Source organism: Motacilla alba, chromosome 1A, assembly GCF_015832195.1.
Source record: "Motacilla alba alba isolate MOTALB_02 chromosome 1A, Motacilla_alba_V1.0_pri, whole genome shotgun sequence".
Lineage (NCBI taxonomy): Eukaryota > Metazoa > Chordata > Aves > Passeriformes > Motacillidae > Motacilla > Motacilla alba.
This window is the reverse complement of record NC_052031.1, coordinates 7,531,625-7,554,575: the sequence shown is the minus strand read 5'-3', so window position 1 is coordinate 7,554,575 and position 22,951 is coordinate 7,531,625. Positions and strand designations below refer to the sequence as shown.

The 22,951-nt window shown below is 41.6% G+C and overlaps 2 protein-coding genes across 2 annotated transcripts; both read right to left on the bottom strand.

Moving 5' to 3' along the window:
- Positions 1-609: 609 nt before the first annotated feature.
- SUV39H2 (suppressor of variegation 3-9 homolog 2) lies at positions 610-10,141 on the bottom strand. Its single transcript, XM_038154393.1, has 6 exons — positions 10,039-10,141; positions 8,881-9,026; positions 7,243-7,914; positions 5,208-5,354; positions 3,497-3,626; positions 610-2,125 (listed from the first exon to the last, which is right to left on the bottom strand). Exons 1-6 carry the CDS (start codon positions 10,055-10,057, stop codon positions 2,016-2,018), a joined length of 1,224 nt encoding a protein of 407 aa, XP_038010321.1. The 5' UTR covers positions 10,058-10,141; the 3' UTR covers positions 610-2,015.
- Positions 10,142-11,019: 878 nt separating this feature from the next.
- On the bottom strand, positions 11,020-22,585 carry HSPA14 (heat shock protein family A (Hsp70) member 14). Its single transcript, XM_038155176.1, has 14 exons — positions 22,465-22,585; positions 22,289-22,369; positions 22,116-22,198; positions 20,918-20,966; positions 20,047-20,140; positions 19,851-19,941; positions 18,633-18,737; positions 18,070-18,231; positions 17,518-17,673; positions 16,200-16,302; positions 14,466-14,678; positions 13,873-14,046; positions 12,958-13,028; positions 11,020-11,696 (listed from the first exon to the last, which is right to left on the bottom strand). The coding sequence occupies exons 1-14, from the start codon at positions 22,519-22,521 to the stop codon at positions 11,618-11,620; spliced, it is 1,518 nt and encodes a 505-aa protein (XP_038011104.1). The 5' UTR covers positions 22,522-22,585; the 3' UTR covers positions 11,020-11,617.
- Positions 22,586-22,951: the final 366 nt, after the last annotated feature.

The following is a 22,951-nucleotide window of genomic DNA, read 5'->3' as shown; positions in this document are numbered from 1 at the left end:
CTTACAAATGTCTACAGCAAATGGGTATACTCACCCCTAGTCTAACTTCACTGAAGTTAACATTTTTGCAACCAGAAAATACAGGCCTACCTAGTATCTTAGAAGTCTGTCACTAGGTAAAAAAGACACAGTATGTAAAAATTTAACCAAAACCAGTTGTGAACATACATCAATCCCAGGGCTCTTCTGCACCTAACAGATAACAGAGCATATCTCCACAATGCACTGGCTTTGTTAGACTGGGCTGCTCTCCTTAACCTTTTGCTATCTATTTCCAAACTGTAGCCAGCAACTTGTTTCAGCCATGACTGCCAAATTTCTGTAATGAAAACAAACAGCAAATGTTTCTTCTGACAATTCCATATTTACAAATGCTCTGTGGAACTGCAGTCCTCCTATAGAATCCTAACTAAAAATCAGAGCATAACAACTGAAAGCATTCTACATAACATCAGCTAAGAAGTTCAAGTTTTACACTTGGGAACTGTTAATACCAATTACAGAATGACAGAATCAATTAGGCTGGAAAAGGCTTTTGAGATCATTGAGTCCAATGTATGACCAGACACCATCTTGTCAACTAGACCATGGCACTGAGTGCAATATCCACCCTTTTTTAAAACCTTCAGGATGCTCCTCTCTGAGCAGCTCATTCCAGTGTCCAATCATGCCTTCTGTGAAGAAATTTTTCCTAATATCCAACCTAACCACCCCCCAGCACACCTTGAGACATCTCCTTGTCCTGTTGCTGGATCCCTGGGATACTGACCCTCACCTGGCTACACCCTCCTGTCAGGGAGTTGCAGAGAGAGATGAAGTCAGCCCTGAGCCTCCTTTTCTCCAGGTACATGATGGAGTGGCTTGGTGAGCTCATCTGCCAGCTTCCTTATCATCCTAGGAGGGATCCCATGGACTTAGGAGCATCTAAGTGACTCAGCAAGCCTCTAACTGCTTCCTCCTGGATTACAAGGGACTATTCTACTCCAGCTCAGGAGGCCGGTAGTCCTGAGGATGAAACAACTGTCTTAATGTTGAAAACTGAGGCAAAGAAGGTATAAGTTAAGTACCTCAGCCTTGTCCTCATCTTTGGTGACCATATTCCCTCACCATGTCCAACAATAAATGGAGTTTTTCCTTGCCCTTCCTTTTGCTATGAATGTATTTATAAAAACATTTTTTACTATCCTTTAAAGAAGTAGCTAGGTTAAGTTTTAACTGAGCTTTGGCCTCTCTAATTTTCTTTCTGCAATTACTTCCTTTGCATGGAGTTCCATGGACATTTCACGATTTGCACTCCTGTGAACCTTTATTTACACACTGGCTCTCCTTAATCCCTCACCCTGGTGCCATAAATGTTATTGCTAAGATCTTCAAGCTTTTCTTTATATAACAAAACGGCAAAAGAACTGTCAACTAAGATTTAGAATTCAAATCAAATGCCTCCTGACTTCTCAAGATATAGAAAACATGTAGCTTGAAGCTGAGTCACAGGAGGTTTAGATGGGATATTAGGAAAAGGTTCTTCAGCCAGAGGGTGGTTGGGCACTGGAAGAGGCTCCCCAGGGCAGTGGTCACAGCACCAAGCCTGGCAGAGTTCAAGAAGTGTTTGGACAACGCTCTCACGCACATGGGGTGACTCTTGGGGGTGTTCTATGCAGGACTAAGACTTGGACACAATGACCCTTGAGGGTCCCTTCCAATCCAGTTTATTCTGTGATTCTAGGAATACTCAAATTAAGGTACATTTTCGAGTTTTCTTTGCATACATTTTACGGCTTCCTAAACAACTGCTCCAGAAAAATGAATTTTTAATCCCCATTAGCAGTTCAGTATTGGCTTGAAACACTACAATCTCTTTCTTTGGCCAATGCCATTTCAATTACCAACACAATACCTTGTTTTTACCATCCTTATTTAGACTAGATGTAAGAATACTTGAATATATGTGTGAAAGAAGAGTCTTCTGAAAACACATTAAAAAAGAACAAAATATTTGTGACTTTGGATACCCGAACTCAGTTGAGATAACCTCTGCAACACATGGCTCCACATTTACAGACAGTTCTGATGCTCTTTTTGGGTGGGCTAAGACCTTCAGCAGAGTCTGAAGTCAGATCTATTGAACCTGCAACACAGATGAACACAATTAAGAAAGTTCTAAAAGACAGACCAAGATCATGCCCAGTATTCAAACAGCTTCTAAAGGCCCAGTTCAAAGAGCTGAGTGTGAAGCACCCTCAGATTCTACTGACACTCTTGTTACAGCTCCTTGTACAACATCTGGCATACATGTTGGAATCCAAGACTCAGACTCATCTTTGTACCCCCCAGGTATCCCCATGGATCAGCTGAGAGTGCAGCCGGCCTTCAAGGGCGTTCAATGTCAGTGTCACAAACAGAGAGAAAGAGAAGTTTTAAAATTCAAGATCAATTTGGCAGTGTGGTGTTTTAAGCCCAGACGGCAATAGAACACCACGCAGATGCTCACTTCCACCCCACTGGAGCAGGGAGGAGAATCAAAAGTAAAACTTGTCAGTTGAGATAAGAACAGTTTAATAATTTGAAACAGTAAAATATCATAATAATTATGATATTCTGATTATGCTGATGCTGATTATTATTAGTAGTAGTAGTAGTAATACTAAAAGAAAAAACCAAACATGAGTGATGCACATACAATTGCTTACCTTTGGCTCATTGATGCTCAGAGGCCATCCCTGAACTCTGATCAGCCCCTTCTGGATATCTCCCCAGTTTCTACACTAGGCATGACATTCTCTGCCGTGGAATATCTCTTTGATAAGTTCATCTATCTATGCTTCCTACCAGATTTTTTTTAACATTTTTTGAGTACCTCCTCACTGGTAAAGCATGAGACACAAAAAAGTTCTTGATTTAAGAAAACATCAGTGAATTATCAACACTATTCTCATACTGAGTCTAAAACACAGCACTGTACCAGCTACTGAGAAGAAATTAACTGTATCCCATCTGAAACAGCTGTTCCATAGGACCTACATCCACAGCTGGGGCCTACAGAACACCAGAACTCAAAGACAAACCTATGGTGCCTCATGCTGCTGAGCTGTTACAGCTGCCTTAGTATCTATCTTAGTAACTATCACTAGCAGACTACTTAGAAAGTAGTCTACCTGAAATAGTGATTTGAATAAAGGAAAGCTTTATTTAAGGGCAGCCTGACCATTCCTTTGAGCATTCCTGGGACAAAGCTTCAAAATCATATGCTTCACCAGACAGTCCAGCCACAATCCCTGATGTACTAGGAGCACTGAGGGAGGCAATGCACTAGAGATGCAGGCAAAAGCTGCTGGGTGTGCTCCTCTCTGCACACGCATCATGAGCAATGACCGTTCTGAAAACCAGAGCTATGTTATAAAAAGCTGTGCCTGAGCTGAAATGCTACCATCATTCAGGCTGCAGTAAAACCCACCAGCACCCCAAAACTTCCACAAGAACCATGTTAAAATGTGCAGACCTTTCATCTGATAGTCAAAGGTCAGCTCTTCTCCAGCCTTGATGGTTCGGGTAGAGAACAGCGCTATCCGAGGAAGACGCAAGTCGAGGTTATCAATAAACACATTGAAGACTTGAAGATTTGGATCACACTGTAAGCAAAAATGAATGCAGTTTCTGCTTAGAAAAATCAACATTTAATATCACTGAAGTGTTTAAGTAAATGAAGGTCACAGCAAAGAAAAGAATGGGTTCTTGTCTTGGTGACAAAAGTCTGCAATTAAGTTATCTTCTGAAATCAACAAATTGAAATAATGTTCCAGGAGAACATTCATAGCTCAGATTCAAGTCCCTCCAGGAAGGCAACCTTTGCACAATGTGCAGACTACACTAACATGCAACAACCTATAAAAAAATGGCACCTTCAAAGGTGACAACAAAAATGGTGACAAAATAATTAGAACCTACTCTAGGCTAATGTAGGCTAATACTAGCCTACATTCAGAGGCTAGTATGTACCAACAAAACCCATAAAAAGAATTAAAGCTGAAAGAAAACTGACAACAACCTAGTGTTTCAAGCCCCACAAACTCACTGCTCTGTAGTGATGTTTAAGCACTGCTTCCAGGCCAGAGATAACATCTTCATACTATGCATGAATTTCTACTGTAAACTGCAAACTTGCTTGGCTTCTGAATTCCCTGCCATGGTCTGGGTGCTAGGAGGAGGAGGGTGAAGGTCACTAAGCTGGATTAGAAACCACTTCCTCATTTTGTCTGGATTAACTGTCAAAAGTCAGTAGTCCCTGAGACTGTTAAACTCTGAATGCTTTTTTGTTCTTTAACAGTGAAATATAGCACACATTAAAGAATCACAATTGAAGTTGCAGACATCTAAATTTGCACTGAAGACTGAGAATACTTCAGTCCCATTTGTGAAAGTGAAGAGCAACTGTATCTAAAACTCTTCTTCACCCTTCACCCTGCAGGAAATACAAGTATCATCATCTCACAGACCTGAAGACATGAATTTTCTGTATTTGTAGAGTACTGACTGCATAGCTCACAGACATTGGATTAGTAAGAAATAATAATTTTTAGTTCAGGAATCCTTACAAATGCAGCTCAGCTGTCTTGCTTTAGATGCTTCAGTTGAACTTCAACAAAACACTACAAAAACTGCTTGTTAAAATTTGAGTTCTCTGGCAAGCTTAGATTAGAAGGAAAAGTTATATCTCTCTGCTGTAGATACCTAAGAAAGCACAGGAATTTTCTCTTTTTTTTCCTCTACCAAGTTTGCAGGATGAAATTCAGAGTAACATTCCATCCTGCCCAGCTACAAAATAACACATCAATTCCTGTCATCTCTGATTCCTGGCTAATTTCACTAAGGAACTGTCACACATTAAGTATTTCAGGTACTCAGAAAAAACACACCCAAACCAACCCTATTGTGGCTGTCTAGAACCAGCTGATTCAGTGAAAACTCCAGTCCTATAGGATGTCCACTTCAGCCAGCATCTCTCCCCCAGATTTTGGTAGGCAGTCTCAATCCAAGTAAGGCCCAGTATTCTGTTCTATTTATTACATCATCTGATTAACTGGACTGTGCTGGCATGAAGCAAACTACTCCAGAAAAACTGTGAATACAGTAAGGGAATGTTTACATTAGAAGACATTTCTAGCACAATTAGGATATTCTCCAAATTCTTAGTATACAAAACAGAGCCTTACACTGTGGTTCACAAAGTGGGACACGTTTCCATATCGAGCTGCATCTACTGTAAATTCATCTGAGTCATAGTCCAAATCAAACAAGTATGTATTTCCCTGGTTGTCATAGAACTGGCCTCGCCTCTCTGCTTCCTCACTTGTAATCACCTAAAAAAAAAAAAAGGAATAAAGATACCTGCATTATGTTATTAATTATTATTAAATCAAAACAAAAATCACAATCCAATTAGAAAAAAAGTTAGAAAAATACTTAGCAAAAAAAATACCACAATAAGTTTTTGATGTTGAAATAGCACTCCATCTAATGAATGAAGAATACATAAGAGTACATACAGCTGAACTAATTATTTTTGATTGAGGCTTCTCTGGGTGCATTTTGTCTACAGCTGATGCACAGCACTACCTTGTCTCTGGAAAAAAAAACATACCAGCACCCTCTACTAACAATTTTGATGATGACAATACAATCAACTGTTTTTACCTGAAGTTTCTATATACACACTTTTTCCATTAGATCCAGAGAGCCTCGTTTACTTCACATAAAACCAAGATTCAACCTTTTCCCTTTGCAAAGATGATCAACAGGTATCAGTCTTCAAAACCCAGCCACATTTACAGTCTGATATTCATTTCCTCTCTTCCCAGAAGCATCTCTTCCTGCTATTTTTGACTGCAATGAAAGGTCCTATTCACTGCAGCTCAGACACATCACAAAGCTCAATCTGCTCAATTAGGCGAGCGTGTCACTGTCGAAACAGCTTCAACAACTTCATCTGCAGCCTGTGACATTAAACACATTCTGTTGTGCAGATTCAGCAAAGAAATCATAATTTTGCAGCAAGAGAGATACAAAATGTGATGGAATTGGGCAACAAATCCCTCTAAAATCTGACAGATGAGATGTGAGAACTCAGCAGTAGATATTAAGTAGATTCAGGTGAAACAGTAAATACACACTCTTTCCTTTAAGCAACAAAATTACAGAATCACCTTTCAGAGAATGGAGTGTATGACCTTTTGTATATTTAAAGGAAATGGATGAACACGAGAAGAAGTTTTGGGGCAGGAAGCATGGAGGAAATCTACTTGACACCATAAACGCTGTACAAAGGGACAGAAGGAAATACTTTGAGTCAACATAGTAGCAAGGCAGATTTGTGGCAGAAACGAAACACACTGTAACAGAGAGGCTGCCAGGAACTGCTGGTGCGAAGAGCCCTGGAACAGAGCAGAGGCTGAAACACATAAACACAGGGCAATACAAAACCTCAGGAGTAGCTCAATTTTATAACATAGAAGTTCTTTTTGAAATAGTATGAGATTGAATAAGCAGATAATGCCCGTGCTATGAATCTTACTCTTGCTCTTAATCAAAAGCAATAAATATGCTTGGAAATACTACCTTAGAAGTGCAGACAAAACAGAAAAGGGACTGAAAGTCTGTGCAGGGAGTTTAAAAACAACTGTGCTTTGGGAAGGCAAAAAACTACAAAAAATATGATCAGGGAAGAAAGAAGAATATGATTGCCATGAAAGAAATTAAGGACTTGCCTTTAGAAATACTATTAGGGCACGTATCTAAAATAATTCTTTAGTGCCATATGAGATAAATATTCTCTTTACTTTTGACCTTTTACAACTGCTCTGGAATGAAGGAATGTTCTAGACAACATAATTTTGCTGTCGACTTCAATGTGCCTTTATCTCTCTACTCAAAAGCAGACTGATCTATTGTACAGTAGAATTGCAGAGTATCCTGAGTTGGAAGAGTCCCACAAGGATCACCAAGTCCTGGCCCTGCCCAGGACATCCCCAGGAATCATACCATGTGCCTTGGAGTATTGTCCAAACACTCCATGAACTCTGTCAGGCTTGTTGCCCTGATCAGCTCCCTGGAGAGCCTGTTCCAGTGTCTGACCACCCTCTGGGTGAAGAAGCCAAGAAGTGTGAAAACTGAGAGAAAGCTCATCAAGATTTTATCTAACATTTCCTTGATTGTATGTAATTCACCTCTACGAAACAAATACATACCTACCTCTCCAACATACTCCATCACAAAACTGTTGGTTTTAATTTTCTGGAGGGTTTTTACTCCCCAGCCACGGCCATTGTTGGTTCTGAAGATGCAGAGGGAATATGGGGTTCCTTTCTGCACAATCCTATTGGGGCAGTCAGGCCCACACCTACAATATGAATTGCACTCATAGATGGGCAAGCCAGGCTGGATTTTCAATTTCTTACGTTTATTGTAAGCCAAAATAAACCCAGCCTCCTTTGGACAGCACTTCTCAGCAGGGCAGTCAGCACATTCACAGCCAGTTGTTATTCCATTGAGCACATTTATTCCTGGAGCAGGTTTATACTCATTGATGTAGTAGAAGTCTAAAGGAGGGCCTTCAAGGTCCACGGTGTTTTCTACCAGAATCATTGCTTTGTGATTCTTTTTCCTGTTGAGCTCTTCTTTCCACCTCTGCAGAGCTATTCTTTGTTTAGCCTTCTTTACAATATAATCTGCAATTGCAGGTTTCAAAGTTTTGACATGGTTTCTCAGTTTCATTGCTTTGCCTCCTCTCCCCCGAGACAAGTATTCACTTTTGTCTCTAAGAAAGTTCTGAATAAGCAGAGGGCAGTTCAGATGCTTCAGAGGTTCCCAAGTATTTGAAGATTCTGGCCATCCTTTCCATTTCACAAGATAGTATCCTTTGCCCTTGAAATACAGAAACAGATACAGATTTAGCCAGAGCTCACGTTGCTGAAATCCACCATCACAGAACAACACAGACAAACACAACAGCTCTGGACTTAAGGATCAGCACACAGGGCAGAAGGCCTTGATGCCCCCATAAAAATTACAATTAGGGAGAAAGAGAAAAATCAGGTTGTTCGCAAATTAACTTATAGCACAACTTTGCATACTTTACAAATTGTCTCTAGGGGCAACGAAATCAAAAGCTGGGATGAGCTCTGATTGCTAACAGCATACCTGGAGGAGGAGGAGGAGGCTAGTTTGTCAAGGCAGGTGGAAAGTTATGCTAACTCGCTGTATGACTCGTATGCACAAGCAGAATGCAGTCGTATCACATACAGAACAAAAAAAAATGCAAAATGTAGCAAAAAAAAAGTCTAAAACCAACTATTGGTCACATCAACCATCCTTCCAAAACTAAATTAATTTAGTCAATATAATATTGTATTTACAATGAGGAACATACATTTTGCACTTATTTAGAAAGGACAAATAACTGTAACAAGGACAAATCAAATCCTGAGACTGAATTTCACAGGAATCCATTTGCAGCACATGGCCCTAATTCTTCTCAAATAGACTGAAAGAATCAAAAGAGAAATACACATGGTTGTCTGCAAATAAAGGAGAGGCATCATAATTCATACTGAGCTACCACCCTAAAGCATCAGCATCAGATACACAAAGGTGAAACATTTCATATTCTAAATGTCTGTAATTTCAGGAAAAGATCTTCCTTGCACGTACTGAAAGTAGCAGTTTGCACCACTTTCTGTTTGCAGTTTAAAGTTTAAAATATGTTTAATTTGATGCCAGCAAAAGCTTTGTCCTCACTGTCTGCTTCTTTATATTACAAGCAAAACTACCTTTGGCTTGCTTCCAAACTTCAGCTGAAAAAGTGATCAAATTGGTCTGTGTTTCTCTTACCTCTTCTACCTTGTAGTCACACAAATATTCCACCTCATAACTCTTTAGACTCCTGTTGGTGATTCCAATGGCTTTACATGTGAGATTTTCCTTCCTACATAATTCTTGGAGGGTCTCAAGTGAAGCTAGACATGGCACATACCAGGCTACAATAAGAAAATTGGTAAAGAATCCTATTTAATGTCTCAGCTAAATTGAAATAATTATGCCTCATCCCAGATTCCCCACATTACCATTTGTGACAGCAGTCCACGAGTGTCTCGTACAACTGCAGCGTCTCCAACTCAACCCTTCTCTAACGGGTCAAGGGAAGCACGTCAATGATTCCCTCCCTGCACCTTTATTCTGTACAGTACGTACGCGTCCAAAGAACAACAAATATTTTGGAGGGCAGAGACTCCCACAGGTGAAAGGTACACTAAGCGCCAGCAATTTTTCTACAATTACCGCATCGCATAACTGAATTACGGCAAGCAGGAAACCTCCATTCTTTACACAAGACCGCCAAATTTCTGTAGTCAAGCGCGACTGAGTACTTGCGATGCAACCATGGTGACCGGACGAAGAGATAGAGACCCACAGCCCTCATCCGGAAAGATCGCGAGTGCCCTATCAGCCCGGCGGATTTAGAGGGACGAGACGCTCCGCAGGGCGCCAGCGCCCGGGAAACACCGGGATCCAGGGGCAGAATGAAGTCCAGAGCGGGAGCCGCCGGCTGCAGGGCCGTGCCCGCCTCCCGCCGGGGCTCCCCCGCCCCGGGCCCGGCGCACTTCACGGAGCTCGGGAGGGGGCGGCGGTGCCTTTCCCGCGGCCGCACCGGGCTCCAGCGCCTCTCCCCGCGTCCCACCGCCGGTTCCAGGTTTACCCCAGGCACCTCCCGCCCTCCTCCCACAGCTCCCCTGGGGCAGCGAGCAGGATCCTCAGGGAAGCGGGATCCTCAGGACTCCCCGCCCGCCGGGGCTCTGTGGGCAGGGGCGGTGCGAACGGTCCTGACAGAGCCGGGCGACAGGGAACCGTAGCGGCTCCCAACGCCGAAAGCGAGCGGGAGCTTCCCCACCCGTCCTTCCTCCCCGTCCGTCGCGGCCCCCCGTCTGTCGCAGAGCCCCGGGCGGCAGCAGAGCCCCGGGCGGCCGCGTCCCCAGCCCGCTCCCCCCTCACCTCCTCGCCAGCCCTCCATGTTGGGGGGGAGGGGGCCGCGCTCGGGCGGCGCCGGCTCCGCCCCCCGCCGGAAGGGGGCGGAGCGCGGAGGGCGGCCCGGGCGCGCGCGCGGCTCCGCCCGCGCTCCCCTTTCCCGCCTCTACCGTGAGGGGCCCCGGAGGGACGGGCCCGGGAGAGCGGCTGAAAGGAAGCGGGACGGGTTTAAAGCCATTTTGCTTTTGTTCTTACAGAGCTCTGCAGTGCCTGGGACAAGCAGGGGAAGCGCGAGGCAGCTTCTTTCCTGGGCCCTGCAGCTGCAGAACTAAAAAGAACCTTGGAGAAACGATCCCGGCACGTTGTGGCGGGGGGACGTTACACCGTCATTACACCTCACTCCTCAGATGAGGTGTTTATTATTAAATGTAGCTTCGACAGAATCGATAAGTTTAGAAAAGGCCTCTGAGATCATCAAGTCCAACCCATGACCAAACACCACCCCGTCACCCAGACATGGCACTGAGCGCCAGGCTTTCATTAAACACCTCAGGGTGTTTAATTACACATTCACCACCGCCCCTTGGGCAGCCCATTCCAATGTCTAATCACCTTTAATGTGAAGAAATTCCTCCCACTGTCCCACCCAAACCTCCCCTGTCAGAGCTGAGCCAGCAACCTCTGATCCTGTCGGCTCTTTCTCCCAGGCAAGCACTGACAGGAAGGCTCCTTTAGGCAGGTCATGGAATATAACTCTCTTCAAACTCTCACTGGTATCCCTTGCTGTGCTCTCTAATTCTTGAGGCTCTTCTGTGACACTTTCAGAGTTTTACAAGGTAACACACTGTTGTAAGCACTGAACTGTTGTCCCTTAACTGCACTTTAGGCTAAGACCCTCATATTCCATAACCACACATGCCTGCTCCATCTCGTTATTGAAAAAGCCTGCCAGCTTATACCCACATAAATGTATGACAATACAGATTTAAAACAGTACCACACATAATGGAGATTGCCAGGATCTGAATAAAAAAAGTATTTTTAATAACATATAAATAAGCACACTTAACTCTTACATTTCTCAGGTAATAAGGCAAAATCATTTTACAGAAAAAAACTCTTAAAAAAAATTTACCTGCTCAAGAGGCCAGCACAAATGGGCTCTACCTTCATGGTTTTGGGCAATATCAATTACACAGGATTCCAGTATAATTACCAGAGAGTGGATTTGCACCAGTCTCGTTATCACTGGTTCAAAGCTATACCACTGAAGCCACAGGTGCACTGGCTGAATGGGTACAAGACCTGATTAGTCAAGGAAAAATCTTCAAACTATGTAATATGCTTGTTGCTGAACCACAGGCATTTGCGCTTTGCATTTTGTAAACCAAGCGCTGATAATTCAACAGTCTGCTGTTCATGTCTTGACTAATGTTTTGCACCACACTCTAAACAGACTTGGTGGCAAAATAACTTGGTGACATTTTACTTTAGTTTATTACAGTCCTCTAAGAATCATGAGAGACATCAAAGAGAGTCACTGCTTTGGCAGAAAGCCACTAAGAGACAAAAATCAAGTTAGAAAAATGTTGCCTTCCAAAATGGCCTATGATGCCACTTCAACAGTGATGATTTCACACTTTCCAGTATCTTGATCTGTGCAGGTGACGTGCAAGGACCCATCCCTAGATAAAAGAGAGAGTTATGTTTAGGATTATCTCAAAACAACACTTACTATATTACTGCATGTGCCACAGAGGATAAACAACAGTCTTCACACAGATAAAAGGATGATAGATCAGCATCAAAATATCCAGGGACAAACATGCTTCAACACACATGAAATTGGTTTATGAAATTAAGTTTAATTTAGCCATTGTTTTTATATCCACTTCTTGCCCTTAAAGCATCTATCTTCTCTACATATGTTGGAATTAATCAAAGAACACATTTAAATATTGCAACTGAATTTATTTTGTACAGGTTTGTAAATAGAATATGTAGTAATATTATTCAAAATATTCCTTGTGAGAACTGAGTAACAACAGTGGATTGATAAACATGTCTTGTCATAGCACAAGAACTTGACTTTTGAAGTGTAAGTAGTCTTTAAATTCCAAGGTTCTCCTTCAACAAGGAAAACCTTAACTGTTAAAATCCAAGACTTTAGAAACAATATTGAGCCCTGCTTCAGCTAGGCATACAGTCACACAAAATAAATTTAGGTACAAATAGATCTTCTCTACTAAACTTCCTCTCCCTTTCACACCTAAATATTCCTTAAATCTCCTTCCAAATGATGATGTTTTTCTGCACGACAGAGTTGCATCTATAATCCCCAAAATGTTTTCCTTATCAGTACTCAGTATAAATCTCTGTATGACAAACCAGGCATTTTTGGTGAGTTCTATTAACAGGCATTAATACATCTGATAGCTAACACAAGAAAATGAAGTATTTTGAAACTTAAATAGCAAGTAGAAATTTCCTGTGGCACTGTTTCTCTGTTTAACAACCCTGCGTCTGAAAGGACAGAGCCACTGTAAATTCTACAATCCTTCATAACTAAAAAAGACAAAATCTCCTGCAGTTTTTCCCAACAGCAGGAGCATTCTGCAAAACTACCCAACCCACTTCCAGAAGAAGGCTGAGATCCTGACTGCTCTCATGCACGGTCAAACTGATCAACGGTTCAGAAGTTGCTAAAAATAATCTACACAATTGTATTAAGCTTTGTTTCTTTAAGAATCAAACAACGACAGCACCAAAGGCACTGCAGAAAACCCACATTTCTACAGAATTTACCCCTGCTAGGACTGTACAGCCCTGTGACCAAAGAAACGCTGAAATTTCTCAAAAAAAAAAATTAAATACTCTGTAACAGGAGCAAAGACTGTCAGAAGTGTGACATAGCAGGGTGAACAGCAGAACAAGTGTTTTGGGTACCTTTTCATTGTGAGAACTGTAAGTATATCATGTAGGCCATCCTCCTTTTTATCTAAATCCTGGAGTACAATCTATTAAAAAAAAAAAAGAAAGTTTGATTACAATAGGTTCTTCAAGTTCTTGTGCAGCACTTCAAGGGAAGTGAAACAACAGCTAAGATGTGAAAATTCATGCATTTTAGCTACTTGCACTATTGTTTTTGTGTTTTGGTTCAGGATCTATCCCTGAGATAGCTGAAGTACCACTCCCACAGTGTCCTTTAGAATCAGTACTGTAACTATTGGGTAACATCCCTTCCCTATCCCCTTTCAAGATATTTGGGCAGAATTAATGTGGAATAACAATCTTCTTAAATATTCCATCAATTTCAGAGACATCTGCCCCTTTCCTGATGCTTTCCAAGGAAAGCACATCATAACTGTTTCAAAAAAGCTGTGTTCTCTCTGTAGGTTGATTCCTAAAGAACTTTAAACCCTCACTTGATAACTTGATATCTTACCACTGTGCTAAATCAAATTCAATATTTGATAACAAGATCCTGTCCAATCTAGGAAGATCAAAAAGTAATCAACACATTAGCTATACCACTGCCTTCACCAGTTCTATTTTTAAAATGTTGAAGGATCTGTGTACAACTGGAATAACTGGTAAAAACCCCTCATCCCAGGTGATCTTACTGTAGTGCCACGTGTCAAACCCTGTCAGCCATTTAGGAATTCAAAAGGGAAACTTCAGTACTTTACAAAGTAGTTCAATATTTTGCATGTCCAGAAGAATAATTAAAAGACCAATACCAAAGAGATGCATGTCACTGTAATTTTCTAACAATAAATTTTGGTATTGGTGGAATTGGTTTCCATTTTTTTTTCCCGGGAGGCTGTTGTTAAAACTGCACAGGAGTGTGCACATACTCACCTGTGCAAATTTCTCTTCTTCGTTGATGGGACTCTTCCCCAATGACTCGTACAGCTCAAGGCACACAGAGGAAATGTTGCCAGGAGCATGCAGGGTGTGCTGCCTTCGAGCTGGCAGTGGCGTCCCTGATGGAAACAGCACTGTGAATTTGTCAGCCCCTGACTCATCTACTCCCTTAAAAAAGAAAAAAGAGAATATAGTTCATGTTTTTCTTTAAGTGCTTCAATCAGCTGGAAGTGTTACAACAATGCTCCACAAGAAAAGAAGTCCAAGCTTCATTCCCTGTCACATTCACCATCCCACCAAGTGAAAACCCTGACATTCCTACAAATGAGAAGTCCAGCTATTACAAGATAGATAGGAAAGATACAATCGCCACTTAAAATCAGTTTTTCCTGTCTTTTTTTTTGTCAATAAACCTAAGTTACCATGATAACTTACCACTGGTAACTTAAGTTATCACTGCTAATCTATAGCAAATCTGTAGAAGCAATAATAAACCAATGCTGTTTCTCCAACATCAATCACACATAATCAGTGCTATATATTCACTGCAGTAGTAAAATTTTCTAGTATTTTAATTTTAGCCTTACCTTAAGAAGAATATCTTTGGCAGAACACTCAATGAGTGCATCTTCTTCTAACAAGGTATTCTCTTTCCCTAGCAGAATTCCTGCCTCTATGGCTGCACCAATGGGAATAACTTCATCTGGAGGAATTGAATTCAGTAATTCCACAGTTGGGAAAATATCTTTGATCAGCTGCTGTAGCTTTGGGATTCGAGCAGATCCACCACAAAGAACTACCTGGAAAACAATCATAATAATTTCAAATCTTTAGTCCGTGAAATAAAACAGACAGGTCATACCCTGCTGTGCAAAAATGCAAACTGCTCTGGGATATTTTATCACCTTCAGTTGTTGAAATAAAAATTGATGTAATCTTTGGTTGACTTGATACTTTTGCTTCTGAAATTAAAGGAAATACGATGTCTTTGACGAGTTTCTCTTACAGCAAGAATCACCTAAATAAAGTAACACCTTGAAAATCGAAAAATTCATCATAAAAAGAACATCAGGTTCAAAGGGAGTTCCAGAGGTGATCTAGTCCAACCTCCTGCCCAGACCAGGCACAGTTACAACAGGCTGCTCAGGACCTTTCCTCCACAAATACTGTATTACACAGACTCCGTAGGCCTTTAATTCAGCATCTGATTTCCCTCATACTACACATTCCTTTCCTGGCATCTAAAATTTCCCCATGGTGTAACTTGTGCTGCTTGCCACTCACCCTTCCATCATGCACCTTTAGGAAGGAACAAGTCAGGTTTTATCCATAAATCCAAGTCTTATTACAGAGACTTTGTTGAAGTCAGCCAGATCTGGAAAAAAAGCTAACTCCCACTTTTCCTCATGTAAAATATAAACCTAATTTACAACTCTGAAGTTATTTATTTTTACATTTAAAGTGTTCCACTGCCCTCCATCCAAAGCATTAAAGCCTGAAAGAGTCTGAAAGGCCACCTAAAAACCACAGCCACCAGAAAACAAAAACCATTCTTTGAACGGTGGCCTGGGATACTTCATTATCACTCAAACAGAGATGTGACACAACAAACACTAATTAAAAGTCTGAAACAGCATCAGGTGTCACTGAAAGCACCAGGCAGCTTTAGCTGCAGACCTGATAAGCCAATTCTGCCAGCAATGGACGCAGCACCATTTGCCAAGCACAGGTACAAAGAGGGTGAGATGAATTTCCTCTCTTATACCAAGGCAAGAGAGACATGAATCAAACTACTGATGTCTGCTGCCTTGCTCACATCTTTGGGATTAAAGCACTCTCTAGTTTGGCACCTCCTGCAGTTTTTAAGCCAGCAAGGAGGAGCACAAGCAAACAAGTGGACACTTAGTGATCTGTTCAACTTTAAGTTAAAACTTTGACTTTCTTCAGAAGTGGCAGCAAACCCTATCCAAAGTTCAAAGAAGGCAGAACAAAGGCCACAGACTGAACTTAAGGAAGGTACTCCTCAGCTTGAATTTAGGCAGCTACACAAATGCACCAAATGGAGACAAATCCTCCCCACCACTCAATATGCAGCTGTAAAAACACAGAACTGAATGTGACTCTACCTTATGCTTAACTTCAGATACCTGAAAGGAAAGCAAACACAGCAGTTCTAAAGATCCTGAATCTATAGACTTTGTTGGATCCCAGTCAAAACTGCTTAAATATATCATGAAATAATCTCAGTCTACAAGGAAAACAGGCCCCATAAGCACTGTTCTTGTGGAAGTGTCCTACAGACACATGATTTCTATTATTACCTTATTGATATCATCTGCTGTAAATCCAACTTGCTTCAAGAGCTTTTTAATTGCTTCTACACATTTACTAAAAAGCGAAGAACAGATAAGTTCAAATCTGGCCCTAAAAGAGAAAAATAAAACATTCAAAAAGGATCATGTCATCCATTAGAGACAGGTAGCTGAAATGGAAGAACAATAATTTTTAGAATATACTTTAGCTCTCCAGCTGGTACTAAGGGATTTAAAAAAAAAGAATATTTTCCCATTATTAATCTTCAAGCAATTTTGTTGTTGTGGAAGTATCTGTGCTATAAGTTCCAACAACAACACCTACACGAATGCACATTCATTCTTCAGTGTACTCCAGAGGAAAAAAAAACCAGTATTGTTGTCTTGACAACACCAGTATTGCTGTCTTGACTCACGCCAAAAAAATAAAGAAAAATTCTGGAACTGCTTCATGATCTGTAAAATAAATACAAGGACTCAATTTTTAGAGGCAAATCAAGCTGTGTCCTGATTTTCACACAGGGAGCAGATTAAGCAAATTAAAAAACAAACTTGTGCTTGCTTTTGTCTCTTTCAAGCCTGCAAAGGAAGTTCTGCTCTGCATGAATACCACAAATCAAAGTCTGCAACACTGACCCACAGGACTGGCATCCTGATCCAAATGGAGCTGACCCCATTTATACAGTATTGCTTCTCACACTTTCAAACATGCTGTGCCTTATTTGAGCAGCTCCAACTGTTGGAGTTCTAGAATGGAAAAGTCTGTTTCATTTTGCTAAAGCTGCTACTGCCTGGAAGAGCAATCAAAGTGAGCTAAAAATCTCAGTAAGAGATCATCCCATGGGAAAAGAGACTGAGTAGGACACAGCAGTAGGAACAAAAAGACAGAAAATGTCTTTCTACTCCAGCTCTTACAAAGAAGCAACATCAAGACTTCCAGGACTCCTACCATTCTGGATCTCATTTAGATCAAGAGTTCACAAGCCATCTTTTCTTCAAGGAAAGTACAACAAAAACAATAAGGGGAAGGAAACAGCCACCTTGATTCATTACAGTATCTACTCCCCTCCAATCAACAACCAGACTCTGAAGAAGGGGGCTCCTTGTGTCTTTTTTGCACTTCATTTCCCAACCATCAGGGCAACACTGTTACTGTGACTGCCCTGACCACTACAGACTGCAGCATAACAGAACCATCAACATGAAACAGCAGGTTTGCCTTCAATCTTACTTCCTTCTCTAAAATAAACATCATCAGAAATCAAAGCTTACTGAATATCCATAATACCATGTAGAAAGATTTCAGTAGCTTCAAGATCTGCCTTACCTGGACACATTGCAATCAAAATCCAATCCATCATACAATGAATCTACAAAACAGTTTGCACTTCCCAGGGTTGATAAAGAGTGCTTTGCAATGTCAGCACTGTTCATTAACTTCATCATGGCTCTGGGATTTCCTCTAATATCATGCTTACAAGACCTGTATTTCAAAAAAAAAAAAAAAAAGATGATACCAGTTTAAAGAGACAGGAATTTGGTAACTTTCTGAAAGGAAGAACAGGGTAGAGGTCTTGCACTTTTTTCTGTAAACATTTCAGTATTAACTACAATGCCACTACTGAAAGTTTGCACACATCTCGACACAACAGAGCCCACAGCTGAGCCCTTACAGTTTAACACCAACTTAAGGCAACATCCACCCAAACTCAGGCATTTCCCAGTCTTCCTCCTTGGCCCCAGTCAACTGACTGCTCCTTAATCATCATCTTCACTTGAACCATTTCACTAACAGAGATTCTACTAATTTTTTTTTAAGCAAGCACCACATAATGTAGGTCCTGTCCTAACAGCAACATGCTTGGAATTCAAATCTTACCTCTGAAATTCAGAAGCTAAGTGTTGTGCTAGAGCTTCTGTGAAGCAAACTCCACCAATGCTGTCATCTGTGTTTGTAGCAAGTACACGATATATTCCACTGTTTACTTCTATAACTGTGATAGAAAGTGATGTTCCACCCAGTTTATAAACCAGCACGTTGCTGCCACATAAAAACAATGTTGAAAGTAACATTAATTTTGACACATTGCCAAAAGATTACCACCACGTAGTGACAGTTTTAATCAGACAAGAAGTATATGAGAATGGTAAAGAAACACCACACAAGAACAAAAATGTTCAAACTGATAGCAGTCTTTAGCATTTTGAAAGGGAATTAGCTATATATTCATAAAGACAATCAGGTGCACCCTACTGAACCCAGGAGCTCTGCTTTAGTTCTTCCAGCCCATGAAAAGTTACAACTTCTAAATGCTTATTGTCTTGCTCGAGAGAAAAAAGCAAAACAAGCCTTGTACTAAGGCAACACAGCATCCCCTCATTTAAGATTTCTCCAGATTTAATACAGCAGCTTAAAAAAGAAGTAAAATATTAGGATTTTACCTTTTCCCAGTGGGTGAATCTTGGCCAATTCCATAAGCAAGGAGAGCTGCAGACGGTTCATGAATTAATCTCATAACGTTGAACCCAGCAGCTGCAGCTGCTTCCCTGCAATGAACCATAACAGCATTTCATTTTACTGTAATGATCTCACTATAGTCACACACTATTAAGATTTCACCTGAACTACATGTGCCACCTAATCTGACCTTGTTTATAGCATGGTATTAACAAAACTGAATGACTGAAAAAGTACCAAGAAGGTCAGTTGCTACTGTGTTCTTCAAAGAATTGGATCTGCTGTGTGCTCACTGTCTAAGAAAACACTGGTCTATAAGACTGCACAGCCCATAAAAACTGCAAAATACCCCACAACTACACCCCACCCTACATCAAACCTGGTAACTCATCTTCAGGTGTGGTATTAAAACTCCTTGACACATTATTTCAACAGGTACCAAAATTAATTTACCATGCCTCACTTGCACCATTTAACTTACATGTTTTCTTGAAACTTCAGTAACCCTGGGAATACTCCACAACTTGTTTCCTCCACTTGGAAGTTACACCAGAGCAATAGAGAAAGTTTCAGTATAGATACTGTAAATCCCCAGCTCACTGTTTTCTGACCAACTTTTAGGTGTGCTTTATTTTTTTCATGAGAGTTCAATGTAAGGGCTTCTACATATCAGAAGGAAAAAAAAGATGGTGCCATTTATGCTCAGCTTTAAGCATGCTTATATTTTCCTGCTGAGGAACTGTTGGAGCAAAAGTGTTTTCAAACAGAATTTCCAAGTAGAAAACTGGTATGTATTCAAAATCTGCACTCTGACAAAGCAGACCTCAAGAGGCCATGTAGCATCACTCTGGGGAGTATGGAGGGCAGGGAGGGGAAATTATGGATGAGGGTGAGAAACTATTTGCGTTTCAAAGGGGTCACTGAAGATCCTGATCTGAAATGAGGTTGTATCCTTGATGAAATTGAAATTTCCTCTCACTTCAGTGATTCAGAATTACCTTTTGGTCACATCAGCAAATTCCATTAAAAGTTTCTGCACTCAAAATTAAATCTCTTGCTTTTGTATTCCCCCAGTTTAAACAACATCCCAATATCTTGACTGATGGTCCCAAGCTGAAGTCCAGCAGCAGAATTCCCACTGCGGATCTTCCAGTCCATCTGCTTTAGGCACATAAATAACAGAAAAACCTCAATGCTCTTACCCAAGGGCATTTTTCTGATTCTCTCCAAAATCAAATGGTACAGTGACAACAACATCATTCACATCTGAACCCAATGCAGACTGGGCAGTCTCTGTTTAGAAACACAGGCAGAGCATGGTGAGTAACAGCAAGCAAGAAAAAAATATATGGCAGCTCAAAAAGCTAAAATGTGTCAATGAATTGAATTATCATATACCTTTCATTTTACTGAAAATTAGTTTTGCCACAGCTTCTGGGGTAATAAGTTTGTTATCTATTTCATACTGAAGTCTCCCATTCTTCTCAATTATCTGTAAGCAAAACCAACACACCTTTGTTAGACAGTAACTTGGTTAATAACAAAAAGTAATGTTTCATTTAGGCTCTGTTTCAAGTAAAAAGCACTAGACTGTGTAAACACTCTGCCTTAGCATTCTACTACACAGGAAAAACACTTTCAAGATGCTTATCAAAGACCTGTAGCATATGACAGACACAACAGGGACATCTAAGAATTTAAAGAGTCCAGACTTCCCCTTTCTTTTAAGTTTTCCTGAGTACAAAAGCAATGTTTAGAACAAAAGTACACTCCTGGTTATATTCCACAAGAAAAACCCTAGCTATTTTTAAAATCACACCAACATGAACAGGAGAGAAATCACTCTTTTGTTACGAATGCATTTTCCAGGATAATTTTTCTTCTGTTTTGCAAAATTTTCTAGCAACAAGGAGACAGTATTACACAAATTAAACTGAGATTAAATCAACTGGTTAAAGATGTTAATCACAAGGTGCTGCAACTTGAGTATCTTCCACCAGCTCTAAGAAAAACCACAATGCTCCTACTGAAATGTATTAGGATTCATCTGTTTGGAGGATGGCCACGAGATAAATAATTTTCTGTTGGAACTAACTAGATTATGCTGGCAGACCCCAGAACATAGTTATCTACTGGATAAAAACAGGAACATTCCACACAGCAGCAGAGGGACATCCCATGATGGGAGCTGATCACTACAGAACACAGACATGGTATGGCCCAAACAATAACAAAGAAAGCACTAAATTATATAAATCATCATACTCACAGAGCACTTGCTTTCTGCAATATATTTCTTTGCCTGAGGGTCGTCAGAGCTGTCCATAAAAATTCAAAATAACAAAATAAATCATGCATTCAAGGTTAACTGCACAAATGCATCTTGCTGATAATTCCTTTTGACATCTCCAACATACCAAGCTATACTTGAACCAAAAATTCCTGGTTTCACTCTACAGATACATTTACAGAGTTGAAGAAAACCCAACAGTTCTGACAGGTGGCATTTTTCATTCTTCTTACCTAAAAGTGATGATGGAAAAAATACCTACTACTTACGGAAAAGGAAAACCAAAACCCAACCCATTGTTTTAACCTGCTATCCCCCGTGAACATTTATAAAAGATTTCAGTGAAGTTCTGCATCTGAGAAATGCTGAGAAATACAGAATGGGCAACATCTTGTCAGCTCCTGTCAATGAAAGGGCTGTAACACACAGCTGGGTCATCACTAAAAAGTTTTGTCACATCTCTGACGTTAACTCCAACCCAAGAGGTTTACTTCTACCATCACTGTAAATCCAGTGCAAATTATCACAGCTCCTCTAACAGGAATCACAACAGGCACTAGTCAACAGTTTCACTATTGTAACAGAAGCAAGACAAAGTTTCATCCAAACAGAACCACAGTGGATTTTACAAAAGAGCAATCAGGTGACAAAAAATCATAGTTAAGAAACTTAAGTATGTATGAAAACTTGCTACTATATTTCACAACTTGATTTTTACAGACAAGTTCAGACCTAAAATACAAATTTTCTTCTCTACTTTTTTATTTTCAGAAGCACCTCTTTGCTGCTGGAAGAAAATACAGGCTGAGAAGCTCACAGTACCAACCTGGTCTAGGGGAAGGTGTCCCTGCCCTGGCAGGGGGGTTGGAAGGGAGGTGATCATTAAAACCCCTTCCAAAGAAAACCCTTCAGTGACTCTATAATAACAGAAAGATTTTTTAAGAGATGCCTTCAGTATTAGTGCTGAGACGTTAAACCAGCTTTAAATGGGATAAAATGGGTGCAGCCACCATCCCTGGATGTGTTCAAGATAAGGCTGGATGTGGCACTCAGTGCCATGGCTCAGCTGAGGTGTTGGGGATATGGTTGGACTCCATGATCTTTAGGGTCTCTTCCCACCCAGTCATTCTGTGAATTCTGTAATTTCTCACCGCCCCTTTGACGCCCATTCTCTTACCTTCGCCCAAGGATCTGCTTCACTTTCACCACAGTGTTCGCAATATTTCTTATCCTACTTTGCTTCGCAGCTAACCCAACAACCTGAACGAAAAACAAATGAAAACAAGAAACGAAAATCCCAGCAGCAGACAGAGCCCCCTCCCCACAGCACCCGCGGAGGCGCAGCCTCACCTCCTCGCTCTCCGAGAACGCCACGACCGCGGGAGTGACCCTGTCCCCGGCGTCGTTGGCGACCACGTCGGCGCGGCCATCCTGGGGAGGGAGAGGGAGAAAGAGAGAGAGAGGCACAGCCGTGAGGGCTCCACCGCCGAGCGGCAGCCACCCCCCCCGAGCGGCCCGGCCCTCACCTTGTAGACGGCGGCGCACGCACAGGTGGCGCCCAGGTGCACCCCGATGGCCGCCATTGCCCCCGCCCGCCCCGGCGTGCCCCGCGCGGGCCCGCTCCCAGCCAATCCCGCGCCGCGCTGCGCCGTCACCGGCGGAGCAGCCAATGAGAAAAAGCGGAGCGAGCGGCGTCATGGCGCATAGCAACGGGGGCAGACTGCGCGGGTGTGGGCGGGAAGCGGCGCTGAGGCGGCGGCGGCTCCGTGAGGGGATCCGTAACCCGGGGCAGCGGCGGCGAGAAAATCGGAGATAAAGCGCGGGAACTAGAAAATAGAGAAATAAAAATAGACAATCGCGATCAAAGCGGAGAAAGCGGCAAGCGTGCGTGTGGTTTATGTCCCTGGCGCCTTTCGTGGTTCAATTCCTCCATTCCAAGCGCATGGGGGAAGAGGTTGTAAACCACATAACCACAACCTTTTCCACCCTTTTCCATTAGGTTTTGTGAAAAAC

Excerpts from the sequence above, each read along its gene's own strand:
- SUV39H2 (XM_038154393.1), bottom strand. Across the intron at positions 7,915-8,880 it reads GTGACTACAAGGTAGAAGAG|GGCAAAGGATACTATCTTGT; the intron begins GTAAGAGAAACA and ends CTGTATTTCAAG. Across the intron at positions 2,126-3,496 it reads CTTTGACTATCAGATGAAAG|GTTCAATAGATCTGACTTCA; the intron begins GTCTGCACATTT and ends TCTGTGTTGCAG.
- HSPA14 (XM_038155176.1), bottom strand. The coding sequence starts at position 22,521 with ATGGCGGCCATCGGGGTGCACCTGGGCGCCACCTGTGCGTGCGCCGCC. Across the intron at positions 14,047-14,465 it reads CCAAAGATATTCTTCTTAAG|GGAGTAGATGAGTCAGGGGC; the intron begins GTAAGGCTAAAA and ends TTCTTTTTTAAG. Across the intron at positions 11,697-12,957 it reads ACAGTTCTCACAATGAAAAG|GGATGGGTCCTTGCACGTCA; the intron begins GTACCCAAAACA and ends TCTTTTATCTAG.